This window comes from Aphanomyces invadans, assembly GCF_000520115.1.
Source record: "Aphanomyces invadans strain NJM9701 unplaced genomic scaffold supercont1.26, whole genome shotgun sequence".
Lineage (NCBI taxonomy): Eukaryota > Oomycota > Saprolegniomycetes > Saprolegniales > Verrucalvaceae > Aphanomyces > Aphanomyces invadans.
Genome location: NW_008580171.1, coordinates 807,884 through 835,271, shown reverse-complemented (window position 1 = coordinate 835,271; position 27,388 = coordinate 807,884). Strand labels below are relative to the sequence as shown.

The window sequence follows — 27,388 nt, the reverse complement described above, 5'->3', positions numbered from 1 at the left end:
TGCTACCATGGGCTTCCTCGGGGTGCTGCGAGCGCATGACACGCCTGCGTTGCGATGGACGAATGCAGGCGACTTGTCACGCCTTCGCGCGCCAACGCCACCCAAGACTGCATGCGGGAACACCTCTTCCGACATCTCGGCATGCTTCGACGGCACACGGAAGCATGCCAGGACGACGCGCGCCGAGCGATCTCGAGCCCAGACGTCATGCATGGCACCCTACAAGTGGGATGGCGTACTTCACGCGGTCGTGCATGGGGTGGTTCGTTGGTACGCGAACGTCGGCTGGCACGTCGAACGTGAAAAATCGCCACAGCTTGATGTCGACAACGTAATACACCCCGTGCCGCTGAACGCACAGCAGCCCCGTGATGACGGCGGACGCCCGATCCAGGTACACGCAGTTCATGTACGTCCATTTGTCCAAGCCAAAATGGTACTTGGCGCCGGTCGAGAGCAGCAGCGACGCGCGACGCCGCGTGTCCTGCAAGTGCTGGTGCTTGGCGCGCATGTAGCCGAAACAGACCGCCATCGAGCCCAGCGCCATCGCCACCAGCTCCAAGAACCGAGTCGACTTGCCGATGTACACCGTGCCGGCATTGCATACGAGCTCGAAATCGACGTGGAGCATGGTGCATTTGCGATTCACCGACACGACGTGCGTGACGGGGCTCACAAAGGAGAGCACGGCGACGGCGGCGGACGCCAGCCGCCCGCTGGGACTGGCATACACTGTCGTGTATTGCTGCGTGAAGATGGTCATGACGTCGCCGACCATGATGACAAACCACGAAACTTCCCCGGACGCCAAGAGGACCTTGTACCATTCCATCTTGGTCGACTCGAATGCACTCATGAGGCCGAGCGGCCCATACTGCCGCAGCTCGATCGTGGCAGTGCTGAGGAGGGCAAGCGCCACGACGCTTCGCACAAACAGGAGCGGCCTCCCCGTCCACACAATACCGGCGACCCGATTCATCACGAGGACGTTGCGCGCTTCGACGCGACCCATGCTTGCCACGATGGCCATCGACGCGAGGACCGCCACAAACGAGAGGATGGCTGTAATGTAGACGCACACGGCGCGCGAGTACAGCGCGACGTTCTGTGGGATGTCGAGCGGATTCGGCATCGTGTCGGCAGCGGCACTGGACGAACGAAGCAGCACGAGCGATCCTTTGTCTCCCTCGAACGACACGACTTCCCGCTTCCCCAACGCCCACTCGATGGCAAACTCCCATGCAAACAAGTCAAATGCAGGCGAGCTGGCGTCGAAGATAGGACGCAACAGGATGTTCCCGGCCGTGTCAAACTGCACCAACGACGCATTCGTGAGACCGACATCCCGGCGGGCCATTGCCGCGAGGTCGACGAGTTCCGCGGTCGCACTTGGAGGCAAGAACACCTCGACGAGATGCGCCGTCCCAGCGAGAAAGTCGGCGCAGTCGGTGGCCGTCGTTGTCGGCACACAACTGCACGTTGCCGTCACGTTGAAGTGTTGTTGGGGCGGTGGCCCGTTGGCGGCCACCGTGGCCACAATGCTCGACATGCGCGTCGGCACGACCACCTCCGCGCTGGACGCACACCCCCCATCCGTCCAAAACGTCAGCATTTGCGTCGCCGACGTGACCATGAATTGATCACACAGGATGTTGCCTGCCAAGCGCGGGATGCCGATCCACTCGGGCGGGCATGGGGCCATGTTCCAAGGCAGTTGGAGGTGCTCGAATGCTTGCTGCGCGCCGTCGTGCTGCGCGAGGACGGCAGCCATCGCGCTTGCCGCGACTTTGTAATAGTGGCGCATCGACGTCGGGCACGCAACGTGGCGCGCGTCGATCGTACCAAACGGCCCGAGCACCACTTGCAGCGTCGAGAAGGTCGGACCGAATGGCTGGTCGAGGATGCTCGTGCTGGTCATGACCGCTTGGATCGACGTGTTTTGGTATGCAAACGTTGGCGAGTGCGGGACGAGCGAGCAGTTGGGCACCGGCAGCCCGAGCTCGTCGACGACATGGATTTCGTACGCCAGTGGCCAGTACAGCTTGAACGACGTCTGCGTCGTGGGGTGCATCGCCGACTTGGTTCGCTTCAGCGTCATGGGAAACCGCGCGCCCATCGCGTTTTCGATCGTAAACGTTTCCACGAGCCCAATCTGTTTGAAGTTTTGAAATTGCGTCGTATAGTGGTCGATGCCATGCGCCCGCCACACGCTGGCTTCTGTCGACACGGACGTCGTTGTCGGTGCCGCGAGCGACGCGAGCCACGACTTTCCCCGCTGCGACGACTCGATCGCGTTTCCAAACACGACGGGGAACCGGTAGCACGCGTTGATGTTGGCAAAGTCGATGTTGCGCAGCGCCGACTCCAAGTACACGGCGCCGTTCGACACGTACCGATCGGCGCACCGACGCCGACGGCCCGGCGTGTACGCGAGCTCCAAGTCCCGGCCAAAGTCGGCCCAGCAATGGATCGTCATGATTTCGTGGACCACGCACTTGTCCATGAGGCGTAACCCAACGATGGCCATCTCGATCGACGTCGCGCCTTCGTACTGGACCATGCGAGGGTACAAAGCACTCGACGAGATGAGCGTGCTGGACGTGTTGTATGGCATCGCGTCGCTGTGATTTGGGTGGTCGAGGGTAGCCGTCATGTTGTACGAGTTCAGCACGAGCTGCGTGTTGAACCAGTTACCCAAATATGCATGGGTGCCGGTCGAGTTGAAGCGCGCCCACCAAAAGTCGTTGGCCATGTTGATGCGCGTCGACGCAATGTAAAGGGCGCTGCCGGCCAGCGACGTCGCCATGAACCCGAGGCTGGCGACGGCTTTGACACGATCGAAGACGGTCATGCCGGGGGCGCTGACGACGGCCGCGGTCAAGTGGGGCGCCACGTACTTGGGCGCTTCCAGCCGAACCGTTTTCTTTCGTACGAGGTTCGCCACCGTCGATTCTGGCGTGATCGTCCATGACTTGAGGTCAAAGATATACACAACGTCCTTCCATGCGACCGTGACGAGCCCACACATGACGCACGTGACGTGGTCAAAGGTCTGCGACTCGCCGTCGTGCGCCGCCAGGTCCAAGTACGATTCGGCTGCCGCCGACAAGTACAGCGCCGCCGGGGATGGCCATCTCTGATGACGCCAGCCTCCGGCGACGACGATTGCATAGGCGACAAGCGTGCTGCCGACGTGAAGCGCGAGAAACATCCCCAATCGAGACGGTTCGCCAAAATGGACAGCCCCACTGTGGCACGAGATCTGCATGGAGATCGATACCGTTGTGCAATGGCGATCGATGATCGCGTGGGCTTGAATAGGGTCGAGCTTGTCTAGTGCGAGCCCGGCCACGAACGCCGCAAGCGTGCTGAGCGGGGCAGCATAGTACGAGTGGTGGGCCATGACGGGAGTCACGATGTCGTGCACGACATACAGCACCCACAACACTTCGCTGTGGATCGAGATCGTTTCGAGCGGCGACCACGGCTTTAAGCGAAAGCTTGTGACGCCGCCATGGACACCGAGTTGAATCTGCGGCAGGCCGACGAGGGCGAGAGCCGTGAGCCCGCGGAAACAAAGCAGGATGCGACCGATCCACACGGACCCGACGACACGATGGAATCGAAACAAGTTGTGGCCCACGACTCGGAATTCCGTGACCCAGCTATACGCCAGCATCAACCCCGCAACGAGGGCCAGGACGGCCGTGATGTAGAACATAATCGAGTAGATGTACGGGCCCGTCTGTCCGGGAATCTCGAGGGGATTTGGGGTGTACGATATGCGTGGAGAGGCCGCCGAGATGACTTGGACGGCACCGACGTCGCCTGCAAACTGGACAACTTCGCGATCGAGACTTACTCAGTTGAACAGCATGACCCAACCGTAAAACGACCAGGCGGGGTCGGTGGCGTCGAGTAATGGGAGCTGCAGGAGTACGGGGACACGGGCCGTCATGTTATGCGCAAACTGGATGAGCCGGACGTCGTGAACGTCCTTGGCGGCTGCCACAAGCACGTCGGACGTCGCGTCGACATGCAGGCGGCGGACGAACGCGTGGATTTGGAGCATGTTGTGCTGGCACAGTTGCAAATCGTTCCACGGAGCGTCGTAGTGGCAGGTCGCCGCGCCCGAAAGCCCTGACGCATGGACACCAAACAACGCGGCATCGATGGACAGCGGCACCTGCATGGGTACTTCTTCCAAGCACGAATCCGAAAAGTGGAGCATGTCCTGGGGATATGGCGTCGCGCGGTGCTCGACACACAACGGACTGCCGCCAAAAAACTCGAACGCTGGGTCGTGCCAAACTGGAGGGTGAGGCGCGGCCGTCGGCATCTCGCTCAGTCGCGCGGCCAAGCGGTCGTACTCGTCCTTGAGGGTTGAGTTGTTCTGCAAGTCGATGATGAGCCCCTTTCGAAACATATACACCGCTTGCTTCAGCGTAGATGGGGGCGGCACGATCGTGGCGTCGATGGACCCGTACGGGCCCACCGTCCTTGTCCATAAATACTTGGGCAGGGAGTCAGGAACACGGGAAAAGTCATCCCACGCCGCGTCCGGCACTTGATTCGGCATGCCACGGACAAGTGATCGGTTCAGCGCCTTAGCCAGCGCCATGTCGCTGCGAAAATCGACAGTTAGCATCATGGTTCGCCATGCCGCGCCTTGGTTTGCAAACGGGATCTTTTTCACCACGACATCCTGCTTCATCCCGAACGAGTTGTGGATCGAAATGCGCTCGTCTACACCTGGCTGCCACTGGTTGTGCCACTGCAGCTGCCACCTTGTGGCGTGCTTGGCCCGCCAGTACGCGGCTTCCGTCGGAATATCTGTGAACGCGTCGCGGACGCTCGCCAGCCACTCGTGCCCCATCGGCAACGCCTGCTGACTGGCGGCAAGGCTCAACGTGAACTCCCCGTCGCTGCCCCCGAACATCTTGTCCCATTCGCCCCACACGGCATTGCGCAATACAGACTCCAAGTAGACGGCCGCGTTGTCCATGAAGGCCGCCGCACAGCGGCGCTGCCTTGCCGCCGTGTGCGCTATCGCGAACCGGCGGTCAAAGTCGACCCAGCAGTACTGAGCGTTCAGGTGCGGGTTGATCTCGTTCGCGTGGAGGCCGTTGATGACGTCCTCCAAGTTGTTTGTGTCCTCGAGAACGCGCAGTCGGGCGTACGCGGGCGGCAGCGCCTGGACGGTCGAGTCGTTGGCGTAACTTCGGGTACGAGCAAAGCCTGGCGCGAGCAGTAGCACGTCTAGAGGCAGCACGCTCAAGGCCAGGTGAAAATTGACCATGTCGCCCAGGAATGCTTGATACCCCGACGCATTAAAGTCGGGCCACCAAAAATCGTTGGTCAAGCTGGGCGACAGCACGTCGAGGTACACCGCGCTGGCCGCGATCGACACAATCACGTACACAAAGCCCAGCATCGATTCGACACCTTGGGTCCATGTCATGTCGTCGTTCAGCACGACGGCGCTGTGGTGCTTAGCCACGACTGTTTCGCCCACAGCAATGTGCCTTTGGTCGAGGGCGTCCGCATGGTCGCTACCGTCGTCGTCGGCAGGCGCGACATGAATGGCGCACTTGGGCATGGCCGCGCTCGTGCCTGGTGAAATGAAACCGCGGAGCCCGTCCAATATATCCCGAAACGGCGACCGTTCAGGACCACCGCGCGAAAAATATCGGGAGGGGCCTCCGTGGACAAAGGTTGCATGCGCCACACCACGACAGTCGCAAAGTCGTCCATCGGGGATTGATCGAAACACGAAGACCGAGAGGGGCTCCATGGCGGAGCTGCTGGAGGATGCTCTACAACTTGGCCAAAGCTATCTCAAACTCGCTAGGCGAGCGTCGGGCGTTTGAGGTGTGCCGCCACGTTCCAGTGAGTTGGCGTCGTCGAAGAGCACCCGTGTGTCGCGACTGAGCGCCTCACGGATGTCATTTCCTCGACCCTGGCCAGCCGACGAACCAGCTCGTGGCGTTGTCGCAGCCCCAGTCTGTCCGTGTGTGGGCATGCAAGTTGTCGTGAAGGATTGTGTGTACCTCGATCGGGCGTGCGAGATGGTCGATGCGCAGCGATCGATGAACGCAAAAAGGCGTGGAGATACGTCGACGCAAGCGTCCCCATGACTGGCGGAAAGCGTACGTGTCGGCGTGTGCAAGGGCATTCCAGCCTAAACACGCCGACTTCATGCACTCGTTTCCCAACTCACCCCCCCCCAATTCATGATATAAACGCTGTCGTTATGAAAGCAGCATGGAGCAAGTGTCCTTGGGATAGTACCAACCATCTCGATCGTATGCGACTGCAGTCCTCGTCAATTTTGTCACGCCACTGCGTGAACAGCGACCGATTGAAGTCGCAACGTCGAGTGCGTCACAGCTTGTAGGAGGTGGTAGAGAAGCTTGTGGAGGACGCGCTTTGGCTGCGATGACTCGTACAACGTATTGCACACTCTTGGAGGTCGGCGTCGACGAGCCAAGCAGCAGCTACGCAGTGCCGCGGTCGCCGCACGTTCAAGTGTCCGAGAACTACTTTATGAACGACGGAGTGCGACGAAATCCCATGACGATGTCACCGCCTAGTCACCGAAATACGGCTCGACAGAGCAGGGTTGGTGCGCAAGCTGAGCCAGCGAGGTGGTCGACGACGTAGAGGTGATCAAGGCCAGCGAGCGAGCAATCGCAGGAACGTTGTTTTGTCACACATACGCAATGGCTAGCTAGCAGCAAAGGGTCATACTTGCCATTCAGTACCGCCAATCTCCGTAGAAAGCGACCAGCGACGGCTCACGACCGCTTCAAGCTGTCCACGAATCGACTGGAGGCGTGGACGCTGTTGGCGGCTTTGGCGCCGCTGAGGAACGCCGGGACGAGGCCTGTTGCATACACAACGGCGTAGACAAAGAAGAGGCTGTCGTGCACTTGATGTTCTTGGTCGAGCATCGCCAGCGCCCACACGTGGTTGTAGTAATGCACAACAACGCCGACGGAGGCGGCTAGATGAGCCAGTTGAGCATACTTGATCCGCGAGTCCGCCGATGCGACAAAGACAACCACGCCGCTCCACCAGAGCTGCGCGGCGAACATGCCGAGCGTGGTGAACTGGAGCAGCGCGTACGACGGTGGGTTGTGCTTTTGCAAGTTGCGGAGGACGTCGTCGTGGTACAGGAGCGAGGACGCCCCCACGACGGCAAAGTAGCTCGCCGCGACAAAGTTGAGTACAAGAACAAAGTGGTGGGCTTGCAGCGCGCGCTGGACGCTCTGAAGGAAGCGGTAGACGAGATAGAGCGGCGGCGCCATCATAAACACGACCAGTCCCAAGCTCACCGAATTGGCGTGCACGTCACCTACATACGGCGCGACGCCGCTACGGAGGTGTTCATGACCCTGCAGGATCGCATTCTTGCCGCGGTCGATCTTTTCCAGAACGTTTGGCGGCAGGGCCATGACCGCTTTCGCCTTTTCGAGGGCCGCCCGCAGCTCCGGCCGCATCTCACCCAGCTCTTTGCCACGCGCCGACAAATACTCGGACAGCATCGGATGCGCCAAGTGCTCGAGCGCGTCGTTGTACACGCCTTGAAGGGCCACGTACTTTTCGTTCTGAAACAGGTGATCGATTCAAGCTGGTGATGTTCGGGTGGATGTCCGCACCAGGAGATCAAATGCGACGACCTTTTCCATGAGTGCTGTGGCCGCGATGCCCTCGGCGCGCTTGAGCTCGAGCGATCGCTCGATCGCCTTGGACAGCTCGTCCTTGAGGCCGTCGACTGCCAGTTTATGCGCCTCCAGCTCTTTGGCAATCGCGAGCGACGTTTCTTTCTGCGTCGCCAACTCGAGCTCGGCGGCTTCGCGGGCATGGACTTCCGCCGCCATGGCGTCAATGTGGCTGCGCTTGTACGCAGTCAGCTCCGACTGGGCGCGAATGTTCTCCTTGGCCTCCTGCTCCATGGACTTTTGTGCCGCTTTGGCCAGGTCCGTGGCCGCCGTCACTGTATGCATTGCATGAGTTGTCCGATGGTGTCTTTGAAGGATGAGGATAAAGTGCCGAGGGATGACGTACGTTGCTTAGCCGCGACGGCGTTCTCGAGAGTGAGCTCTTCCACGCGAGCCTGGCACTCCTTGATGGCTGTGTCGTCGATGACTGGAGCCGGCGCAAGAGTCGTAGCGACTGCGACCACCAGTGGCTCACCTTCACCTCCCGCCTCGGCCGATGCATCACTCACAGAGGCTTGAATGTTGCCCAAAGCATCTACGTTTACATCCTGGAGTGGAGCGCTGTCTACTTGGGCAACAGCTCCATGAAGGAGGAGGCTGCCGACGAAGAAGGCGCGGCGCAACGGCAGCATGGACACCATCACAACGGGGCGTTTGTTGTGTGCGCTTGTTCGATCTCGAGTCGAATAACAAAAACGTTGCGAAGGTTTAAAGAGAAGCTATAATTAGCCAAGCAGCACCGAACATTATAACTTACAGGAAGCACTTGCGCGACACATACGTCGATGAGGTGGTGGGCGCCAGCCGTCAGAGCCACCCTCGGGTATGGACGCGCCACCTGGCGCGGCGATCTGAACCCGCGAAGGTCAGGACGCACGGCTATCCTGCACAGCTTTTCTCTGAATGGTTGCCACTGCCAGCCACAGTATTCTGGTATCAATGGAGATGTCCGAAACTCTTCGTCCCTTAGTTGGAAGTGCTCCAAACAAGAGATAGCGAGAGGCCGGTGGCTTAACGAAGCAAGGGGCTTTAATCCTCGCTTCCTTTCCTTTTGCTTCATTATCAAGACGAATGCGCACAGCACAAGGCACACCGTCTAAATTGATGAAGCGACGTGTCTCCCACGCGTTCCTACTGCTACATAAGGCACTCTATCATGCAGCTACGTGCGCAGCGCTCGCCGGCACGTGGCAGTGCTCGGCAAAATCGAAAATGGCCGTGGTCGAAATCGGTGGCTCAAACTGGTTTTCAGACTAATTATGGAAACTGCGTCACATTATATTTATACCTCGTTTGAATTTAGTGTGAGTCGTCGACATTTGCTTGGACCGACGCGGGTGGGTTGAAGATGGTGTCGCCGACATGCAATGCCGTGACGAAAGAGCGACGTAGGCACCTCCAGCATGGACGCGATCATCCCTGCAGCGAGTGAAGACCCTCAGCCGCCGTCCACGCAATCGCTGCCACCGGCATCTCCCTCGCCACCAGCCAAGGACGAGAAGCGATGGCTCGAACCCGACGAACACCACGGCGAACACATTGCAATCGTGAGCTACCCGCGCAGCGGCAACTCGCTCATGCGTGGCCTGCTTGAAACCATCACGGGCGTGTACACAGGTTGCGACACACGGCCGGACCGGTCGTTGAGTCTGGAATTGCTCAAAGGTGGCATGAAAGGCGAGGTAAGGGCTCATCGATGATGGATCGTCATGTTCGAGGTCATCAAGGCTGCTAAGGGCGTCGTCGACGATCGCGTGTGGTTTGTCAAGTCGCATTACCCGGAACGATCCGGCTACGTGCCGGTGGCCGTCCAGAAAGCCATCCTCGTTGTGCGCAACCCATGGGACGCGATCAACTCGTACTTCAACATGACGCTGACCAACTCACACAACAAAAGCGTCCACGACTCGATGTACTGTCGGTTCGCCACACGATGGGATGCAATGATTCAGAACGAGATTCAAATCTGGATGAAGTTTCACGCATACTGGATTGCCAAAGTCGACATTCCGATTCAAATTGTGCGCTACGAAGACCTGCTCCTGCATCGGTACGTGCTGGCCGAGCCCCTCGCGGCGCATTGGCCGGCACCGCTAGTGTTGTGTGCGCCACACTGATCACCACGTCGTCGTCGTGCAGAAAGGAGACAATGCATCGAGTACTCAAGTTTGTCCTGAACAAAGACCCCAAGTCGTCACTTGACGTAAGTGCTGGGCCGATGGACACGGCCGCAGCCGACGAGATCACGTGAAAGAGAGGTTACGAGCGAGTTGAGTAGGGCACGGAATGGATGGACCGCATTGAGTCCATCCTGACAGCAGACGACTCGTCCACGGGGCCATACAAGCCTCGCAGTGGCAAGATCGCGAGCTCGTTCCGGCACTACTCCCCTGAACAGTTCCAGCACGTCTTGGACGTAGCACGTGTCCACCTGCGCAACTTTGGCTATGACACTGAGACGCAAGGGTTTCCACATGACGTTCGACTGCCCAGTCGGCAACTACGGCCTGCCAAAGCAGGGGGTAAGTCGGTCTGGGTACTCTCTGGTGACAAGTTGGAGCTGCGCCACCGCAGCGACACGTTCGGGCGACTCTCGACGTGGTTTCGAAAAGACCTGACGGATCCCATCCTTGCCAGCGACGGCACCGAGCTCAACATGCATGAAGTCGAAGCTGCAAGGGAGCGAGCGCGGGCAGCGGCTGCAAACGACGGCGACCTCGACCTCGCCCACCACGATCGAATGGCGTCGAGTTGATCTATCGTCGAGTCGACAAGCAAAGTTGTCGTTAGCCGAGAAAAGCGATCTTTCGGAGTTCAGCCAATGGCATCTCTGGCATTTCATTGGACGTCGTTTGATTGGCTAAAATTCAGGACATGTTAACATTCCACCAATAATGTCGCAAGAAATTTTGGGAATCGTCCGAGTCGTCCCAAGGAGGGTTTCCTGCCGGGATGGAGACGGTAGTGGAAGCAAAGCCACTGCTGAGTGCGAGCGGTGCCGACGCGATGCCTATCAGCCACCACCGCATGCTGGAAATGGATGATTCGCAGCACGCGTACACGCCGTTCCAGTCGCTCTCGCAGAAGGACTCGTCTCCTGCTTCGTCGTCGATGCTCAACCAGCTGGGCACGTTCAACGTAGGCAACGAGGAACGTCGGCATCGAGTACCTACGGCGCAACTCTTGTAGGGTGTGTACGTCCCGTGCCTCTTGAACATCATCGGGGTGATCTTGTTTCTACGCCTCGGATGGGCGATCGGGCAAGCCGGAGTCGTCGGCATGCTCACCATTTTCTTCTTCGCCGAGCTCCAAGCCGTGTTGACTGTGCTGTCTGCCAGTGCGATCGCGAGCAACGGAGCGATGCGTGGCGGGGGATCTTACTACCTCATCAGGTGGGTGGACCTCACCTTTCCCCGTGTGCACACCATATCTTTTGACAATCCTTGCTTCAGTCGGTCGTTAGGACCCGAGTTTGGAGGAGCGATCGGGCTGCAATTTTACCTGCTGTACGCTTCTGGTGTGGCCATGTACTTGGTTGGGTTTGCCGAAGAAGTCGAACAAACGTGGTTTCCGCACAGCCCATGGGGGAAAAAATGGGTGGTCGTCGCGGTTGCGTCCACAACGCTCGCTACGATTGTGTGCATCGCACTGATCGGAGCGCATGCGTTTTCAAAAGTGAACCAGTACCTATTTGTCGTTCAATTCGCATGCATTGCGTACGGCGCGGTACGGCGAACGTTTGACCGACTGCCGCATCTCCTTTGCCTCCTCCCAACCTCTTGCATAGATTGCAATCTGCTTGGCGTCTCCGCATGAGCTTGCCGCCGGCGGCCACGTGACAGGTCCACGTGCCACGACGCTGGCTGCCAACATGCATGCCAACTACACGGACGAGCTCCACGTGTGCGGTCCGACAGCGTGCGATTTGTCCCAAGTTTACGGTAAGCCTGCCCGAGACGGACCAGCACGATGATGGCTCATGCCATGGCAGCGATCGTGTTTCCTTTGGCTACAGGGTTCATGGAAGGGCTCAACTTGAGCGGGGATTTGAAGCAACCAGGTCGGAGCGAGAGACACACACACACACGCACGACGAGTGACGATTGAAAGCGTAGGCAAGAGCATTCCCGTGGGCAGCTTGGCGGCGGTCGTGACTGCGTGCTTGATCTATATCTCGCTCATCTTTCTCTTTGGGGCGTCATTTGACGGGGTCGCGCTGCGCACCAACTTTTCGTTCTTCCAGCAAGTCGGGCCGACGCCGTACGTGATTATCACGGGCATTCTCGTGTCGTGCTACACGTCTGGCCTTGGGGCGCTCTTCGGAGCATCGCGGATCTTGCAAGCCATCGCGAGGGACAACTTGTTTTATGGTACAGGCGTCGTTGACGTCGGCGGGTGCCGATCACGCTGACCGAGCTGCGTAGGGCTGGGTTTTCTTGGCCAAGGATCGGCCCAAGGCGACGAGCCGCAGTACGCCGTGGGCTTTACGGCGGTGCTGTCGCTCGTGTTTATCTTTATCGGCGATTTGGACGTGCTGGCGCCGATCTGCACGTCGTTTTTCTGCGTGGCGTACGCGGCCGTCAACTTCACGTCGCTGGTTCTCCAGGTCACGGGCGTGCCCAACTTTCGCCCAACGTTTGGCTATAGCTGCTGGCCGCTGTCGCTCCTCGGCGTCGCAGTCAACTTGTGTGTGATGGTGTATTTGAATGCGATGTATGCCGCGGTCACGTTCCTCGTCGTGACGGCGCTGTTTGTGTATCTGTCGCTCGCCGGCCCCGAGACGAGTTGGGGCAATGTTAGCCAGGCGCTCATGTACCACCAAGTGCGGAAGTACTTGCTCCGGCTCGACACGCGAAAAGGGCACGTCAAGTTTTGGCGGCCGGCGATTCTGTTCGTCCCGCAGAATTGCCACGGTCCGAGCGTCGCGCTCTGCAATCGACTGAAGAAGGGCGGGCTGTACATTGTTGGCGACATTGTGCTTGGGGAGTTTGGCACGGCGACGGCGGCCGAAGCCACGCGTCGGTTCCAGCGATGGCTGGACGTGATTGACAGCGCCAACCTCAAGGCGATTCCGCAGGTACGCATTGTGGCACGAACGCAGCGCGGCAATCGGCGACTAGGTCCTGGTAGCTCCGTCGATTCGCCATGGCTACCAAGCGTTGATGCAGTGCAGCGGCCTCGGCGGGATGGACGTCAACACGGTCGCGTTCGACTGGATGCTGGTCTGCCATCGCACGACAACATTGTACCTGAGTCGGTCGGTTTAGGCAGGGACGGCGACGTCCGCCGAGTTTGTGGGTATCCTCAACGATGCGCTGCTGCTGAAGAAGAATCTGGTGGTATTTCGCCACTGCGACAAGGTCGACCCCGGCCTCCTGCACGATTCCAAGGCGCTGTGGGTCCCTTCTGCCCGTCGTTGGCGCCTCGACGGTGTGGTCAAGACCGTCGATGTCTGGATCACTGAGCGCAGCCCGTGGACGGCCGACGGCGGCGCCACATCCCATGTGACGCTGATGCTGCAGCTCGCCCACGTCATGCAGTCCAACGTGCAGTGGAAAGGGCTGCCGATTCGGCTCTTGCGTGCATGTGAAGGGGCCAACGACGCAGACACGCCCGAGCATTTGATTCACATTGCGTCCGAGCTCCGCATTGCGCTGCATGCGACCCATGCCATGGTCGTGCCGCTCGCACACCGTCGACGATCCGGGCCGCTGGACCTGCTGGTTGACATGAATCGGGTGGTCCACGATGTCTCGCGCGACGCTGGCCTGGTCGTGTTGACGCTGCCGGACCCGACAACGTTTTCGTCGCAGCCAGACGAGTTTGCCGCGCGCCTGGACGCCCTCACGAAGGGCCTGCCCCCGATCATGATGGTGTGGAGCGCCGACGTCGAAAGCGTCATCACGACATGCATTTAACAAAGTAATCCACAGTGCATGGGACTTTGATTTTGACAAACTGTGCTGTTTGAGCCCACAGCGTTTTGATTGAAGGGAATGGCCTTGGCGGAGGTTTGCACTTGTCGTCAACAGGAAGCGCACCAGTGTCTGTCGTGCGGGGAAGCGGTCAGGGGCCGAGCGCCACGGTCGTCGACACGTAAGAGAGCGTCGCGCCCTGCTTGTGGCCTCGTCAAGACTTGCAGTTGTGGGCTAGGCACGTTGGGGTAATGCATGTAATACACTATGCCTCAACTGACTCGGGGTTGACCATTCCGGTCGAAGTTGGGGGCAAAGAAGTCGTCGCCGTTGTGGGGCGGAAGATTTGAGAAGATGGCGTTTACGAGCATGTCCATATAGCGGGAGATCCAGGGGGGCAAGAGGGCGCGCATCAACTCGCCCCTTGGCGATGGTTGGATCGCCGCCTGGGGGACCTCGGGGGAGGGGACGTGAACAAGGAAGGGACTTTGATGGCGTTCCATGCTCGATTGGAGAACTGGACTATCGCTAGGACACTTTACGATCGGGTCGTGGTGCAGGGGAAGGCGACTTGAAGTGCGAACTGGCAACGTGCGGGAAAAGGAGGAACGATGCCCGATGGCAAACCCCCGTGATCTGAGCCTCCCTGCATGGTCTCCGTTTGCTCTAGCGCTGACCTGAGGTGAGTCGAATGGAATGAAGAAGTGATGCACGAATGCCAGCGCCATCGGCCACGCGCCATCGGCCACGCGCTGTCAAGTCGTGGAGCGATTTGGCGGCGGCCTGTGGCACGCCTTCATCGCCAGCGACGTTGCTACCGATGACGTTGCGAAAGGCATCTAGAACACACCTCCAGACATGCGCGTAATGCGTCGACTAGCTCTCGTGGTGAACCTGCCATGGACGTTGGCCAGCCGCATGACGATGTCCGACCTGACAACACATCAGCGGAAAGTGGTTCGATTCCAAGGGGACGCCGGTGCGATCCCACGCATGTCCCCAAATCGAGCCACGTCCCTCCACCAGCGGGATCGAACGCCCGCACGCTGTACACGACAAAATCGTTGGGCCTTGTGCCGGCGAGATCAAGGCCACCTACGACTGCCCCGTGAGCACAGCAATCTGTTGGATGCCCGTTGGATACATGGGCGCCGATGGACGCCGTCATAATCCACTTGAACAAGCCGGGAACCATGAATTGTGTCGGCAAGCACGCCGAGTGCACAAGCGCTGTCGTCTACTACGGCAGCCAGCCCCGCCCGTGTGTGGCTGCGATTCTACTCATCATGAGTACTCGACCGCAGGCGAGCGTCGTTGGCGCCACGACCGTCCGCCCCATAACGCTGCGCGTGTCGGCTGAGGCAGTCTTGGCCATGACCGAGCTAGCCAATGCCCTCCACTAATTTTGACTTCCTCAAGGGCGTCATGTGTGAACGGTAATCACGTGGTAGTGGCGCGACTTTCGGGAGCTCGGGATCGTCAAAGGCTTCACGGCCCAGAGCGTGCCGTGGGCCCGGACTACCCCAAGGCGCTCATGCAGACACCAGCGAGGACTGTCCAAGGCGTCCCAAATGATGCACTGGTCGTTGTCCATGAATGGACATGGCGGCGGCAAGCATCAGTCCATTCAGAGTGAAACCCGAAGTGGCAAGCTCGCACCAACTGCCTCGGAATTGCAAAGTGCGTCGGGGGGCACCTCCCTCACGCCTGCCGCCACGTTGGGAGATCAGGGGGGGGTTGTGTTGGGATAACGTAGGAATGTGCTATTCGTTGGGCCAAGGCACGACCAACTTGCGGATCGCTGCCCCCAACCCGTCGGCATCCCGCGATCTCTTCCCCTATAGATGACAATCCGAATTCGCCCCCTCGACACGCCCCACAGCAGTCCACACCCCTTCGCGTCTACTAGTAATCACTGGAACCGCCGGGAACAGGCCGACCATCGTCTTGACGGAAAGAGTGGAAACGGCATGTCGCGGGGGACCGGGGAGCGCGATCTCGTGCGACGATGTTACAAGAGTTAAATACATACGTAGCACGGACGTGCTCAGGGGTTGAGCAGGAACGCAATGCTCATGGGCGACGCCTCGGCGGCCTCCGCTTTGATTCCAAACGGTTCGGCCACGTGCAGGTCGAACGGCGCCTGTGTGACATCGTCGTGGGTGGGAGCCGTGTTCGAATGGTGGAGATGTTTGTGGCGAATGTAGTAGGCCTTGAAGTACGCCTTGTTGCGCTCGTAATAGAGCTTCATTTGGGCCAAGTTGCGCGACCGGTACTTTTCCCGGTACTCCTTGTGATATGCAGCCACCTTGTCTTTATTGCGTTCCTTGTACTCGTGGATTTTGTCCTTGTTGCATTCGCGGTACTTCTTTTGCTGGGCGGCGATCTTGGCTTTGTTTCGGCGACGGTACTCCTTGAAGTAGTCGGCGCGGCTCCGCTTGTCTCCGTTCATGGTGGTGGGGAATCGTGTCGTTCGAAAGGGGGGAGGGGTGGGGTGTCGAGCCCGTGGGGGCGAATTCGAGAATGAATCTGTTCGCAGCGCGGCCGTTGGATGGGCGGGACATGTCCCCCCCCGACGATACCAGCTCCTCCCGATTTGTTCCGAGTATTTTTTAACGCAGCTTTGAAACGCCCCGTGGGACGACGACGCCACCAGGTAATCCGAGCCACGACCGATCACGCTGGCGTTGGGACTGGAAACGGCGGTCAAGCTTGGGAAACGTAAGGTCGCCGTTTAGGGAAGGTTGTTCCGGGGCGGCCATCATGACCTGGACAGACAAATGTCAAGTAACCCCCTATCGACGTTTATGCAAATGGTTTACGGGAGCTAGCAGCACAGAGGCGAGCAAACTGACAATGGGGACACCATGCCTGAGATCGGGGTTGCGTACCGCGCGTTTGGCTGCACACTCGTAGCTGTTCCGTAGAAGCGCGGGCAAAAGTCGCCAATGCTCCACGTGTCCGTGCCGCAGGTACACGTTTGCCGTCGCCGGAATGATACGCAGCGAACAACAGACCCACGAAAGTCATGGCGCCCAACGCAAGAACGTGTTCTGAGAGGAATAGGATACCGTTCAACTGTTTCGGCGACACAAGGCGCCTTGTAACCCCCAACGAAGGTTCGCGAACAAGCGGGGGGCAGCTCTCCCCCCCCCTTCCGTCCGCGCCACAACATTCATCCGAGTTGCTCGTGCCACAAGGGCTCGAATGCCTACTCATCGACCATCGAGCGCGAGGTCCTGAGGTCTCTGCAACATTCCGAATTGGATGGCGCGAGTCGAACAATGGCGGGGGGGTTTTACCTTGTTTGGATGTGGGGGGGGGGCATGCGCGATCACGCCATCGATGTTGGCGATGTACATGGTTCGAAATTCTAGCACAGCACTTGAGATGTCACGGGGACAGTCTCCATCTTGATTGCTATGCTGCACACGCGAGAACTGGAAGAGGAATCAGCATGGCCCCACCAACCGAGCTGGTGCGAGTCGTGCACGTAGGTTCTATTCGGTCCTGATCCACGGAGCAGCTAGACAGCGCCACTTCCCGGCGATGAGCTCCACCGTGACGTTGCCGGGCCTAGGGCCTTATGCGATCGAGACTCTCTCCAGCGTCGAGTGCCGTCGAGCTTTAGCGCACGCTCGAGCCCTGCGACATTTGGCGACAGTGTGGCTGCATGTAGCCCAAACGACGACATCGTGGCTGGAATCACTCTAGGTCAAACGGACGGCGCTGCATGGTTACACGTCGGTTGTTCATCGCGGTGCCGTCCACACGCATTCGTTCGTACGTGGGGGGGGTGATGAATGGATGTCGCTTCCGAAATGCAAAATTGCGTCGCGAACTACTTGCACGGGCCGACGATGCACGGGACTACAGGAACTCAATTCTGTCGTCCATGCAAACTGAAGTGTGGACACCCGACAGTTCTGTATTCGCAATAGCCAAGTACGCGTTACATTGACACAGGTCGATCGAGTGGTCGTCGACGTTGGAGCTGTGAATGCGCCGCCTCCGTTGACTGTTGGCTGTCGTTTCGTGCTACCACAGGCAGCGTCGATTGCCGCAGTGCGTGCAGCGGACTCGATTGCTTCCACGGGCCCCCATTGTATTCGATATGTTTGGCCCTGTGGTTGTACTCGGACTGTGTACTCCCCGAGCGCTCTTCGATGGACCCGCATAGGCTACGACACTGTCCGACTTAGCGAACCGTAACGACAACGAGTGTTTGCAAGCAGTGTTGGATATCGATGGGTGGACGTGCTGACGTCTCTCCTGTGTTGGCGACCTGTGCGCACGTGGCCACAGTGCCGTCATGCCATGGTGATCCGAACACGGCGAGCACGACGGCCAGTCGCCGCACCGACGCGTGGCGTGGTGGGGTCGAGATCCTCGGTGGAGCTGATGTTTCAAGTCGTTCCCGTCATGATCCTTTGGCAAACACGAAGCCATCGTGGTCGGTTCATCGAACCGTTTCATGGTTTGAGCCAGGTCTGTAACCGTTCACCCGAAACGCCGTATGCCTGTGGCGGTTACACATTCGAGACCGCGTTATCCGGATCGGACTTCGGGGGCGTTCACCTCGCGTTGTGCAGCCGACGAGAATGCGCGTCCGTGTGGCGGACCTGGCACGTCCTGGTGTCCACAAGGAGCGTCTCCGGTGGCTCCGCGGCACAGAATCCATAGATGGCACGCACGTCTTGTACTGGATGCAATCGTCGCTACGGACGAAATTCAACTACGCGCTGGAAGTCGCCATCGATGCCGCAACCCGCCTGCAACAACCGCTGCACGTTCTCCATACAATCGACGCGGCATCCACCAAGTCGGAGCGGCACATGGCGTTCCTCTTGGAGAGCCTTGTGGACGTACATACGTCGCTCCGCACGCGGAATCTACGCCTTAACGTTGGCTACGGTCCGTCCACCGTGGACATCGCCCTTGCCGCGGCCCACGGCGCCTCTCTTGTCGTTGTCGACCACCCTTACCTTCGACACCCGGCCAAGTTGTACCAGACGTTTGCAGACCAAGCCACCTCGACCGCCGTGCTGCAAGTCGAAGGCGACGTCGTCGTCCCAGTGGAGCACGCCAGCGACAAGGAAGAGCACACTGCCCGCACGATTCGACCGAAAATCACCAAGCTCTTGGATCGGTACCTCAAACCGCTAGCTCCAGGCACCCCTCCTGCTGCTGTCTGTGCCAATGTATCCCTTGCAAACAGCCTGGCCATACCGTGTTGCACGTGGCTCGATCCGTCGCAGTCCGTGGACGAGTTGCTGGCGGCGACGGCGGGATCGCTCGACACGTCCGTTGCCCGCGTGCGAACATATCTTGGCGGCGAAAGCCAAGCGCAAGCGGCAGTACAAGCGTTCTTCAAGGCGAAATTGGCCAAATATGCCACGGCCCGGAACGAACCGAGCGGCGACGGCAGCAGCAACCTGAGTCCATATTTGCACTATGGAAACGTATCCCCCGTCGACATTGCGCTGCAGACAAAGGCGTTCGCCGGGACAGGGCCCGCCGTTGCCGCATCCAAGGCGTCGTTCCTGGAAGAGCTCATTGTGCGCCGCGAACTGTCGATGAACTTTGTCTGGTACAACCCGCGGTACGACGCATTCGACGCTGCGCTGCCCGCCTACGCCGTGCTGACGCTCCAAGAGCACGCAGCCGACAAGCGGGCCATCACGTACTCCAAGGACGAGCTCGACATGGCCAAGACCCACGATCCGTACTGGAACGCGGCGCAGCTCGACATGGTGGTCACGGGCAAGGTGCGTGCGTCGGTGCTGTATCGCCTTCATCCCGGCATAGATGCAAAACTACATGCGCATGTACTGGGGCAAGAAGATTATCGAGTGGAGCGCGACGCCACAAGAAGCGTTTGCGACTGCCATCGACCTCAACGACAAGTACAACCTTGACGGCGACGATCCGAATTCGTACACGGGAGTGGCGTGGGTGTTTGGGTACGTGCACCTTGTCTGCATGGCGTCGGTTGTGTGCGGTGGCCGATGGGACGCGCGGCAGGTCGCCGAGGGCCGCCACGACCCTCGGGCGATGCCGCCGCCTAGCCGAGAATGCGATGGCGTGTGCATGCTTTGGCATACGGCGTCGGCCGCTAGGATGAACTCACCACGTGCGTAGAAAGCACGACCAGGGGTGGAAGGAGCGCGACATTTTCGGCAAGGTCCGGTATATGAACGCCGAAGGCCTCGAGCGCAAGTTTGACATGGCGGCGTATTTGGGCAAAGTCCGCAGGTTGTGCGCCAAGGCGGGCCGCCCAACGGGAACGTCCTTGGACATGCCTGTCCGAGCGAAGAAAGCCACGGCGTCCAAGCGGAAACGAGCGTAAGTCGGCGCTCTCGGACACGATCCAGTTGAATCCATGGCACGGCGGCCATGGCGTCTGCAAGGAACGTGTAGGGAACGAGGTGTGCAATGGGTGTCGAAGTTGCTTTTCATGACTCTTGCGCACGTTCGCGCCGCCTCCCGTGATCACGATCCTCGTGAACGAACCACCTCAACACGTTGGGCGGATGCGTTGGCAAAGAGCAGCTCATGGCGCTGTTGGCTGGTTGCAGGGGTGTTTGGTCGCCGAGGGGCCGCACCGCGCAGCACGCACGTGGTCACCGGTCAGTTGTGAGTTGGCGCCTTCACCGCCTTGTTTGTTGGCGCGGCGGTGTCTTCCTGCCGTCGGCAAGCAATGGAAAATGCAGCCTTCTGTCACGTCGCCCATGGGCATCTTGTCGTCCGGGATTTTGTTCCCGGCGAACTGGACTCGGCGAGTCTTCGGACAGAAGATCACGATTGCTGCGGCGAGTTGTCGCACTTTCACGCGGCACGCTGGAAGAAGGTCGCCGAGCCCCTGGGGATTGCCATGAAATGGACAAAGAGGAGGAAGGATGTACATGCGGTGGCTTGGTCGCAGCCCACCAGAAATTGCCTTGGCTCCCCAGTGTTGCTGCGACTCGTGGCTCGGGTCGTCAGCCGGCGGAGGGCCATGGAAGATCGTGGGGCGGCATTGCAGCAGACAGCGAAGAGGCGATGCGCATGGACATCCGACTTGATTCGGGCAGTGCGTGAACTGGATGAAGAGGAATGGCATGTGTGGATGGGGACTGTCCGTGGCATCATACAGGAGTCCTTCACTGGACATTGGGTTTCATCTGCATCTCCACCTCGATGCATGGGGCTCCAGCAAGGCACTGGCTGGAAGGTGATGGAATGCATGGCATTGCCACTGCTAGTGGCGCGCAGGCGTTGCGGCTCTCCACACGCGGGGCCATTCCCTTCTAGCTGCGCATGCACACCAGAATTGTATTTTTCTCCGTTACGACGTGCGGTCGACATCGTCCGTCGTGATCAAGAATGCTCCGCCTTCCCACTCGCACGACGGCAGAAGCGGTGTCGGTGGCTCCATGAACGCGCGAAAGATCCCGCCGATCAAGATGAATCCAAGGGACATGCCTGCACCCCACAGGAAGTTCTACAGCACGAGCATCGTCACGACAGGGTTCGCAACAACATGACTTGCGTTACCGATTTCATCACTTGGCCAAATGTTGGTTCGGGCTGGTGTTCGAACGGAGGTGGCTGGTACGCCGCTGGGGCAGGCGTTTCAGCCGTGGTTTGCAGCGCGTGCGAATCTTCCACTTTATCTGGCGTCACTCGTCTCGAATCCTGCGCAGAGCGTCGCACGGCCTTCGGCGGCCGCACCGCCGCGCTGAAGCATCGACGTAACATCGTCCAGATGAATCGCCGAAACCAATATCCGGTATTCTGGTGGGATTATCCGGATTTTTGATGAATTTTGCCGCGCGCCTCATGCTGCCGTCCACTGGCAACCGCGGCAGCTCCTTGGGTCGCGCTCGTGGTGGCGCGATGCCTGGCGCGCTATAATGTCGTCCGTACAGACTTTATTGAGTGTCGAGCATAGTCGAATTGGCTAATGAAGTTGCCATGATCTCGACAAATCGATAGGTTCGCCGTGCCAAGAGTTCGTGTCGTGGGGCGGTCTCGTCGCGACGACAGGTTCATGGAATGGAGCCCCAAACTCGAGCCTGCCGCCCTTGAACGTGCCCGAGAGTCCTATCCAGCAGTGGACTGCGTGGCCTGAACTCGAGTCCCTCTCCTCCGACTGTTCACAAGTGTTTGCATTCAACACATCCTAATCATCCCACTCGTCGTCGCTGGCTTCGTCATCGCTGGGGTCATACTGGGTGTGCTTCTGTCTAGTTGCCATGACCATCGCAATCGAGTCGTGGATGGTTGGCGCAGCGAGGGGTGCCGCTTGAAGCGGCCGCACAGCGTTGACCGTACTCGGCTCCGTGGGCTGGTCAGTGCTTTTCCGAAGGGGCGGGGCGCTTTGCAATGCAGCCAGCAAACTGTTTGCTGGCGGCGGTGGCATGGACGGCCGCGGGGCGACCGAGGCTCCGGACAGGGACGTAGTGTGTGGTGTGTGTGTGTCGTCGGGTTGGGCAACTTTGTTCAGCTTTGCGCCTTGGCGAATGGCGGCGAGGAGGTCTCCACGACCGCCGCCAAACAAATTTGGGCGTCCCGTTACGTTCATGGCCTTGGAGCTGGGTGGTCTGTCCAGTTGGGCCTTTGCCGACGGTGGTCGCGTCTCTTTCTTCTGGGGTCGGTCGTCGAGATCGAGTCGGCGGGTGCTGTGGCTCGTCGATCGCGGGCGGTCCATTGGCGGCGCCACGACGCTTTGCTCCATCGGCTCGGGGGGCTCCACGGAGGAAGCTACAGAAGCTCTCTCATTCTCCACGTCGTCGTCAAACAAGTTGCGCTTTGGTGGCTTGGGGAGGCCAGGCATGGCTTTGTGAACGGAAGGGTGGTGGGACTTCCTCGACGACGCCGCGCCAGAGGTGGTCGAGGTGGCTGGTGGCGACGCGTGCGCCACCGTGCCGCGGACAAGCGTCGCCGCCATGTCCGGCGGCACGCCAAACGACGCGTGGAACGAGGGATGCGCTGCGACGGAGCGCAGTTGGACCAGCGCCTGCAAGTACACGAGGAATTCGGCGGCTCGTTTCTGCATGTTGTCTGGCTTGGTCGGGTTCCGAAGCAAGTGTTTCGATGGAAACTTGGGCAAGTCGTCCGTGATACTGCGCTTGAGGTCGCCGTGGATAGCGTCGAATTCGTGGTAGCTAAAGCCGAACTCGCACTGGAGCGGTGTCGACGCGTCCACGCGGAAGGCAAAGCGGTAGATGGCGATGGACTTGCCTTGGCGAACCTCCACCACTGCAGACACGTACGAGACCGAGAGGACCGCGGGAATGGCGGCCGTGGGCGGCGCGTGCGCCAAGGGAAACGGGTCTGCATGTCGATCGACACGATCAGCACACGGACACCGCGGAGAAGCACGGCATGAAGTACCTCGATCGACGGCGGGGCCGCTGTCGTCGTCATCTTCGCTGCTGCTGCTGTCAAATAAACCCTTTCGATCCGCAGTGGGGTTGCTGCTCCTCGAGATAGGTTTGCTGGAGACGTGTTGACTCAGCGCTCGCGCCAGCATGCGCTTGCCTTCGGCACTCAGCTGCGAGTCGCGCGAGCGTGCGGACCGTGCTCTCGTCATGCTGGGCACCGAGTCCTCTTTTTGGTCGTCATCGCTGGCTCCTTGGAGCCCCATCCCACTCGTCCTCCGCCCATCGTTCCAGTCGGACGCGTCACTAAACTTTCGATTTCTTTTGATCGCGTCGAGGGCATCGGCCATCGGGTTGAACGGTCGATTCGGCCCTGGCGGCGGTGGTGGCGGCGGTGGAGGCGTGCTTCCTGCACTATTCTTCGATCGACATGAGTCTCTTCCTGGGGGACTTGGCGGCAGACGTGGCTGGAACGCGACGTCTTCGGTAGACGTGATCGAGTCCTGTGAGCTCGCAGTGCTCTGGCGCCCGCCACTTGCACTTCCAGCAGCGTGGTGGCTGGCTCGATAGGCTTCGTCTCCTGTGAAAACTACACGCCAACCATCAACCTGCAACGTCGGTGATGCCGCTACGTACATTGGCCTGGAGGCGGTAGTTCTACTTTCACTTTGGCCTTGCGCTGCACCAGTACAGACGCCGCAGCGACGTCGCCAAAGTTGGCCTCGTTCGCGTCTGCCAGCACGACGACCTTGCCGCCACCAAGCAGCTCCATCCGCCGGCGCAGGACCTGTTTTCCCACGCGGCCGACTTGCTGGCCAGCCTTTTTGTTCAACCGTTTCTTTCGATCGCGAAGGAGCGCTTCCGTCTCTTCATCCAGCGTGCCAAGTCCGTCCTTGCGTTGCAGCGGCGTCATTTGCTCAATTTCGAGTTCGCGGTCGCGACGTTCCTGTTTCTTCTGTGCTATCCACTTACGCTTGAACTCTTCTTCTTGCGCTTTGAGCTCGGCCTCCTTCTCGGCTTGCTTTCGAATGTCCCGTTTGACTTTGCGCCGCTCGCGCTTGATTTCCTCTGCAGCCGCCGACGTGGGGTCGAGCACGGCCACAAGTGCACGGCACCACCGTTCCAGGTCCAGCCGGTTCTCCGCAGCCAAGTAGATGGACGCCGTTTGACTTTTGTCTTTTACCTGGAGCTCCATGCCGTACGAGTCCAACGGAAGGACACCTCGGCCTTCCCACTTGCAAAACCCTCGAACGGTATACGGTCGGCCTCCGACGCCGCTAGCGGCCGATGTCTCGGTCGGATACATTCGTAGTTGGCACGACCATGACAATTGACAGTACTGCGTCTGCAGGCTGCCTCCCATCGCCGGGAGCCACAGCAGGTACCCTTCATGCACGGGTTGCCGCTTCTTCTCCATGGTCGCAGGTTTTTGGGGCAGTCCCGGGTGTTTGTAGCGTGTGACGTATCCGGTTATCTTCCGGATACGGGCCGCCCCTCGATTCGGATTGGCTGCCAACACCCCCAGTAGACCAACATTCCGATTTTTAAAGATCCCCACGTTTGTGGACATGGCCCCAAGAGCTCCAGGGCCGCGTCGCGCTCTGGCGGCAAGATGCGATGCGGATGCTTCCTAGCAAGGCAATGAAGACATATCGAGTGAAAGGGCGCTGTTTGTGAGTGCTCGAGGCGTTCTGGTGAGTTTACACTGCCTATGCGTGGCTGGCAAGACACTGTACGCCGGACAAACGCAAGTGGGAGGGATGGCTCGTTCGATCATGCGTTCGAAGGAAACTTAAGGTGACGGCGACGCGCCAGACGACTCAGGTTGGACGAGGTATACGTTGAGGTGGAGTGGTAGAGATGGCCGACTCGACGACGCGATGGGGACGATGGAAGCATGTGCAGACCCGCGGTCGTCCATCGCATCAGCCGGGGTCGCCAGGATCCACGACTGCTGGATATCATGCTCGCATACCAACGTTTCCGGTACTGTGGCTTCTTCACTTGTCCTTAAATACATTCGAAATATCCGTTCGTCGTTGCCATCGAAAGCATGGGCCGCAGCTGCTGCGGACAACTGCACAAGCGATCGGCGGAACAGTTCGTCCAGTTGGTCCTTCGCATCGTCCTTCGCCGAAATTAGCAGCATGCGCAGCTCAAACACGCAGGTGGTCAACAACGCCCCGGTTTTCGTCGAGCGCACAGCCACCGACATCGATTCCACTCGACCTTGCACGATCCACGGCCGACAGCTCGCGAGCACACTCTGCACGTACTCTATGACCCGACGGTGTCTGCATATATGCACGGGCACTTCAAACTTCTTCCATTTGTCGTACAAGTCTGCCATCACACCGATCGACGTCGTGAGGACTTTTGGGTAGCACTGACAACGGCGCGGCAAACGTACCTGCCGGGTACACGCTGTAGCGGTACCTTCAACAAGAACAGGTCAGTCGTCCAAGGTATCGGAAGCCCATCTTACAGGAGCTCGTGCGTCGCGACTTCGAGGAAACCCACGAGCGTATCCACGGCGGCATCGTCGACTTTGAGGTGGGCCATTGTCGATTCGAATTGCCGCAGAAGAGAGTGAATGTACACCAAAGAATTTTATATTCTTCATTCGTAGATGTTTTCGAAATATCATTTTGCAACGACTGAATTCATCGTTTGAAGCAAAATTGAGCGGATATATTGTGCATCATCAATAATTAATTGCTGTCGCAAAGGTGGCAAAAATGGTCATGTACTTCATATTTATATTATAGAACAGTTCATAGAGTCGACCGGCATATTTTGACCAAGGATTTTCGAGAATGCTCGGACGGCGACGCGGTTACTAAGTATCCCGCTCGCCATCCCAACGGCGGGAAAGAGTGCGCATGTGCACATGCTCGTGCGGCAACCGCGACGGCGGGTGAGTATCACGTGCGGCAGCGGAGCTGAAGCCGATTACCCCACAGCACATGACGCATCTCTCAAGGAGAGGAAGGCCACTCGTGCTCGAGGTCGAACGAGATTTGGCTGGACCGCCACTACAAATACACGCGGTCACTTTCTGCGCTTACATCGGGGGTCGGTCGGTGGACGACGATACTTCTACTCTGGTGCGACGAGAGGGCTAATTAATTCTATCCTATACTGCTACATGAAGCGGACGCTTCGAACTGGTACAACCAAGTGGCTCACGCCCCTGGCGCGGCCGTCCCGTTGGGTGTGGGCGGAGTGGTGTTTCGCAGGCGCTTCAGCAGTCGCGCTGCTTCGGCGGTCGTGGACGACACAGATCCACGTTTCCGTGATGTCCGTGGCGATGGTGTGGTCGGTGTGGCGGGGATGAAGTCGGTTGTGGTCGACTCGGTTGAGACTGTGGTCGAGTTGACGGAGGGCTCGCCCGTTTGGGCTTGCTGGAGCTGGACGAACAAGTCGCAGCCGTAGTTGGCATCGTCATGGACTTGGAATAGTGTCATGTTCACGATGGCTTGCATGGTGCGTCCGCCGACGGGGATGTCGCGGACGTCGGGACGCGAAATATCTTCGTCGACGAGGAGCGCGGTCTTGATCGTCGACACAACGAAGCGCCCGGTGAGTTCCTTCTGGAACTCATGGCGGCAATAGGGGCACGTGTTGCACCGCGCGAGCCACTGTCGAATGCAGTCTGTGTGGTACGAGTGTTTGCATGGGAGGGCAACGACCGTCGCGTCGTCGAGGCTATTCATGCAAACGGCACAAGTCGCATCGTCCAACTTGGTGGCCGGGACTTGCCACGTCGCGAGCTTCTCCAGGATGCTATGGCTCGTGGGTTTGTACGACTTGAGGTACGGGACGATGTACTGAATCATGAAGTTGGCCCAGTATGGGCTCTCGAAGACGCCCATGACGCTCGCGACCGTCGCCGTCGGCAGCGGCTTGTACTGGACGTTCACGCTGACATGGACACCTTTGTTGGTAGCGGTCGCAGCGGAGTCTGGACGCATCGTGCTCTTGGCGAGGAGAAATGAGAACTGAGCTGCCGGCGGTGTTACCGTCCAGATGGCGATCGAGTGCTAGGCACGGTGGCAGAACGGTCCGGCGGTCATGAATTTGTAATATCTATCGCCAAACCTTCGACGGTGGAGCGCGTTCGAAAAAAAATACGACATTGTCGTATACAAATCGCAAGATATACAGAGTCGGTTTGGATTCGAAGATTTGTATGACCGTCGAGCCGTGTGCGATATAGAGACTCCGACTTGCTGCCCGTGGCACGCCGCCGCCCTCGACCGCAGCATGAGATGCGCGTTCCCGCAACGAGCTACGGCTATACCCAAGGGCGGCGTCTTCGTGATCAGGCTTCTGGGCCGTTCGACCGACGTCGGTCGCCCCGAGGATGGCAGGCCCGACGAAC

The 27,388-nt window shown here is 59.2% G+C and overlaps 11 protein-coding genes across 16 annotated transcripts; 5 read left to right on the top strand and 6 right to left on the bottom strand.

Moving 5' to 3' along the window:
• Positions 1 to 7: 7 nt before the first annotated feature.
• Positions 8 to 2,512, top strand: H310_10533 (hypothetical protein; the record flags this gene model as incomplete). Its single annotated transcript, XM_008876950.1, has 1 exon — positions 8 to 2,512. One exon carries the CDS (start codon positions 8 to 10, stop codon positions 2,510 to 2,512), a length of 2,505 nt encoding a protein of 834 aa, XP_008875172.1.
• A 1,650-nt stretch (positions 2,513 to 4,162) lies between these two features.
• Positions 4,163 to 5,633, top strand: H310_10532 (hypothetical protein). Its single transcript, XM_008876949.1, has one exon. It carries the CDS (start codon positions 4,578 to 4,580, stop codon positions 4,890 to 4,892), a length of 315 nt encoding a protein of 104 aa, XP_008875171.1. The 5' UTR covers positions 4,163 to 4,577; the 3' UTR covers positions 4,893 to 5,633.
• Positions 5,634 to 6,581: 948 nt separating this feature from the next.
• Positions 6,582 to 8,405, bottom strand: H310_10531 (hypothetical protein). Its single transcript, XM_008876948.1, has 3 exons — positions 8,071 to 8,405; positions 7,662 to 7,999; positions 6,582 to 7,610 (listed from the first exon to the last, which is right to left on the bottom strand). The coding sequence occupies exons 1-3, from the start codon at positions 8,363 to 8,365 to the stop codon at positions 6,798 to 6,800; spliced, it is 1,446 nt and encodes a 481-aa protein (XP_008875170.1). The 5' UTR covers positions 8,366 to 8,405; the 3' UTR covers positions 6,582 to 6,797.
• A 636-nt stretch (positions 8,406 to 9,041) lies between these two features.
• Positions 9,042 to 10,643, top strand: H310_10530 (hypothetical protein). Its single transcript, XM_008876947.1, has 5 exons — positions 9,042 to 9,061; positions 9,117 to 9,406; positions 9,461 to 9,774; positions 9,864 to 9,927; positions 10,003 to 10,643. The coding sequence occupies exons 2-5, from the start codon at positions 9,128 to 9,130 to the stop codon at positions 10,477 to 10,479; spliced, it is 1,134 nt and encodes a 377-aa protein (XP_008875169.1). The 5' UTR covers positions 9,042 to 9,061; positions 9,117 to 9,127; the 3' UTR covers positions 10,480 to 10,643.
• Positions 10,643 to 13,683, top strand: H310_10529. 2 transcript variants are annotated; one of them, XM_008876945.1, is made up of 9 exons: positions 10,643 to 10,862; positions 10,914 to 11,116; positions 11,177 to 11,450; positions 11,512 to 11,665; positions 11,716 to 11,784; positions 11,840 to 12,094; positions 12,149 to 12,801; positions 12,845 to 12,946; positions 12,992 to 13,683. In XM_008876945.1, the coding sequence occupies exons 1-9, from the start codon at positions 10,677 to 10,679 to the stop codon at positions 13,640 to 13,642; spliced, it is 2,547 nt and encodes an 848-aa protein (XP_008875167.1). In that variant the 5' UTR covers positions 10,643 to 10,676; the 3' UTR covers positions 13,643 to 13,683. The 2 variants fall into 2 exon arrangements, with proteins under 2 accessions (XP_008875167.1, XP_008875168.1); XM_008876946.1 differs by lacking the exon at positions 10,643 to 10,862 and having other exon boundaries at positions 10,892 to 11,116.
• A 1,916-nt stretch (positions 13,684 to 15,599) lies between these two features.
• On the bottom strand, positions 15,600 to 16,211 carry H310_10528 (hypothetical protein). The gene has a single exon (XM_008876944.1). The coding sequence runs from the start codon at positions 16,089 to 16,091 to the stop codon at positions 15,687 to 15,689; it is 405 nt and encodes a 134-aa protein (XP_008875166.1). The 5' UTR covers positions 16,092 to 16,211; the 3' UTR covers positions 15,600 to 15,686.
• A 1,973-nt stretch (positions 16,212 to 18,184) lies between these two features.
• On the top strand, positions 18,185 to 20,240 carry H310_10527. 2 transcript variants are annotated; one of them, XM_008876942.1, is made up of 3 exons: positions 18,185 to 19,407; positions 19,448 to 19,602; positions 19,781 to 20,240. In XM_008876942.1, the coding sequence occupies exons 1-3, from the start codon at positions 18,241 to 18,243 to the stop codon at positions 19,986 to 19,988; spliced, it is 1,530 nt and encodes a 509-aa protein (XP_008875164.1). In that variant the 5' UTR covers positions 18,185 to 18,240; the 3' UTR covers positions 19,989 to 20,240. The 2 variants fall into 2 exon arrangements, with proteins under 2 accessions (XP_008875164.1, XP_008875165.1); XM_008876943.1 differs by having other exon boundaries at positions 19,448 to 20,240.
• Positions 20,241 to 20,933: 693 nt separating this feature from the next.
• Positions 20,934 to 21,401, bottom strand: H310_10526 (hypothetical protein). The gene is made up of 2 exons (XM_008876941.1): positions 21,176 to 21,401; positions 20,934 to 21,122 (listed from the first exon to the last, which is right to left on the bottom strand). The coding sequence occupies exons 1-2, from the start codon at positions 21,377 to 21,379 to the stop codon at positions 20,967 to 20,969; spliced, it is 360 nt and encodes a 119-aa protein (XP_008875163.1). The 5' UTR covers positions 21,380 to 21,401; the 3' UTR covers positions 20,934 to 20,966.
• A 338-nt stretch (positions 21,402 to 21,739) lies between these two features.
• H310_10525 lies at positions 21,740 to 24,444 on the bottom strand. Of its 2 annotated transcripts, XM_008876939.1 has the most exons (3): positions 23,641 to 24,444; positions 23,018 to 23,593; positions 21,740 to 22,957 (listed from the first exon to the last, which is right to left on the bottom strand). In XM_008876939.1, the coding sequence occupies exons 1-3, from the start codon at positions 24,419 to 24,421 to the stop codon at positions 21,804 to 21,806; spliced, it is 2,511 nt and encodes an 836-aa protein (XP_008875161.1). In that variant the 5' UTR covers positions 24,422 to 24,444; the 3' UTR covers positions 21,740 to 21,803. The 2 variants fall into 2 exon arrangements, with proteins under 2 accessions (XP_008875161.1, XP_008875162.1); XM_008876940.1 differs by having other exon boundaries at positions 23,018 to 24,444.
• Positions 24,445 to 24,561: 117 nt separating this feature from the next.
• On the bottom strand, positions 24,562 to 25,610 carry H310_10524 (hypothetical protein). 3 transcript variants are annotated; one of them, XM_008876937.1, is made up of 3 exons: positions 25,490 to 25,610; positions 25,415 to 25,440; positions 24,562 to 25,347 (listed from the first exon to the last, which is right to left on the bottom strand). In XM_008876937.1, exons 1-3 carry the CDS (start codon positions 25,564 to 25,566, stop codon positions 24,797 to 24,799), a joined length of 654 nt encoding a protein of 217 aa, XP_008875159.1. In that variant the 5' UTR covers positions 25,567 to 25,610; the 3' UTR covers positions 24,562 to 24,796. The 3 variants fall into 3 exon arrangements, with proteins under 3 accessions (XP_008875159.1, XP_008875160.1, XP_008875158.1); XM_008876938.1 differs by having other exon boundaries at positions 25,415 to 25,610; XM_008876936.1 differs by having other exon boundaries at positions 24,562 to 25,440.
• Positions 25,611 to 25,754: 144 nt separating this feature from the next.
• Positions 25,755 to 27,075, bottom strand: H310_10523 (hypothetical protein). The gene has a single exon (XM_008876935.1). The coding sequence runs from the start codon at positions 26,976 to 26,978 to the stop codon at positions 26,190 to 26,192; it is 789 nt and encodes a 262-aa protein (XP_008875157.1). The 5' UTR covers positions 26,979 to 27,075; the 3' UTR covers positions 25,755 to 26,189.
• Between the last annotated feature and the right edge of the window lie 313 nt (positions 27,076 to 27,388).

What these genes read in the sequence shown, in the direction of transcription:
- H310_10532 (XM_008876949.1), top strand. Translation starts at nt 4,578, where the DNA reads ATGCCACGGACAAGTGATCGGTTCAGCGCCTTAGCCAGCGCCATGTCG.
- H310_10531 (XM_008876948.1), bottom strand. Translation starts at nt 8,365, where the DNA reads ATGGTGTCCATGCTGCCGTTGCGCCGCGCCTTCTTCGTCGGCAGCCTC. An exon ending in CGCCGTCGCGGCTAAGCAAC is followed by an intron (nt 8,000 to 8,070) that starts GTACGTCATCCC and finishes CAATGCATACAG; the next exon opens with TGACGGCGGCCACGGACCTG. An exon ending in TCGTCGCATTTGATCTCCTG is followed by an intron (nt 7,611 to 7,661) that starts GTGCGGACATCC and finishes CACCTGTTTCAG; the next exon opens with AACGAAAAGTACGTGGCCCT.
- H310_10530 (XM_008876947.1), top strand. Translation starts at nt 9,128, where the DNA reads ATGGACGCGATCATCCCTGCAGCGAGTGAAGACCCTCAGCCGCCGTCC. An exon ending in AAGGTGGCATGAAAGGCGAG is followed by an intron (nt 9,407 to 9,460) that starts GTAAGGGCTCAT and finishes AAGGCTGCTAAG; the next exon opens with GGCGTCGTCGACGATCGCGT. An exon ending in ACCCCAAGTCGTCACTTGAC is followed by an intron (nt 9,928 to 10,002) that starts GTAAGTGCTGGG and finishes CGAGTTGAGTAG; the next exon opens with GGCACGGAATGGATGGACCG.
- H310_10529 (XM_008876945.1), top strand. Translation starts at nt 10,677, where the DNA reads ATGGAGACGGTAGTGGAAGCAAAGCCACTGCTGAGTGCGAGCGGTGCC. An exon ending in CATGCATTGCGTACGGCGCG is followed by an intron (nt 11,451 to 11,511) that starts GTACGGCGAACG and finishes CCTCTTGCATAG; the next exon opens with ATTGCAATCTGCTTGGCGTC. An exon ending in CGATTTGTCCCAAGTTTACG is followed by an intron (nt 11,666 to 11,715) that starts GTAAGCCTGCCC and finishes ATGCCATGGCAG; the next exon opens with CGATCGTGTTTCCTTTGGCT.
- H310_10528 (XM_008876944.1), bottom strand. Translation starts at nt 16,091, where the DNA reads ATGAACGGAGACAAGCGGAGCCGCGCCGACTACTTCAAGGAGTACCGT.
- H310_10527 (XM_008876942.1), top strand. Translation starts at nt 18,241, where the DNA reads ATGCGCGTCCGTGTGGCGGACCTGGCACGTCCTGGTGTCCACAAGGAG. An exon ending in ACATGGTGGTCACGGGCAAG is followed by an intron (nt 19,408 to 19,447) that starts GTGCGTGCGTCG and finishes ATCCCGGCATAG; the next exon opens with ATGCAAAACTACATGCGCAT. An exon ending in GGAGTGGCGTGGGTGTTTGG is followed by an intron (nt 19,603 to 19,780) that starts GTACGTGCACCT and finishes CCACGTGCGTAG; the next exon opens with AAAGCACGACCAGGGGTGGA.
- H310_10526 (XM_008876941.1), bottom strand. Translation starts at nt 21,379, where the DNA reads ATGTTACGTCGATGCTTCAGCGCGGCGGTGCGGCCGCCGAAGGCCGTG. An exon ending in TTGGCCAAGTGATGAAATCG is followed by an intron (nt 21,123 to 21,175) that starts GTAACGCAAGTC and finishes CTCGTGCTGTAG; the next exon opens with AACTTCCTGTGGGGTGCAGG.
- H310_10525 (XM_008876939.1), bottom strand. Translation starts at nt 24,421, where the DNA reads ATGGAGAAGAAGCGGCAACCCGTGCATGAAGGGTACCTGCTGTGGCTC. An exon ending in ACTACCGCCTCCAGGCCAAT is followed by an intron (nt 23,594 to 23,640) that starts GTACGTAGCGGC and finishes GTTGGCGTGTAG; the next exon opens with TTTTCACAGGAGACGAAGCC. An exon ending in CGGCCCCGCCGTCGATCGAG is followed by an intron (nt 22,958 to 23,017) that starts GTACTTCATGCC and finishes ATCGACATGCAG; the next exon opens with ACCCGTTTCCCTTGGCGCAC.
- H310_10524 (XM_008876936.1), bottom strand. Translation starts at nt 25,544, where the DNA reads ATGCCGCCGTGGATACGCTCGTGGGTTTCCTCGAAGTCGCGACGCACG. An exon ending in GTCGCGACGCACGAGCTCCT is followed by an intron (nt 25,441 to 25,489) that starts GTAAGATGGGCT and finishes TTCTTGTTGAAG; the next exon opens with GTACCGCTACAGCGTGTACC.
- H310_10523 (XM_008876935.1), bottom strand. Translation starts at nt 26,978, where the DNA reads ATGCGTCCAGACTCCGCTGCGACCGCTACCAACAAAGGTGTCCATGTC.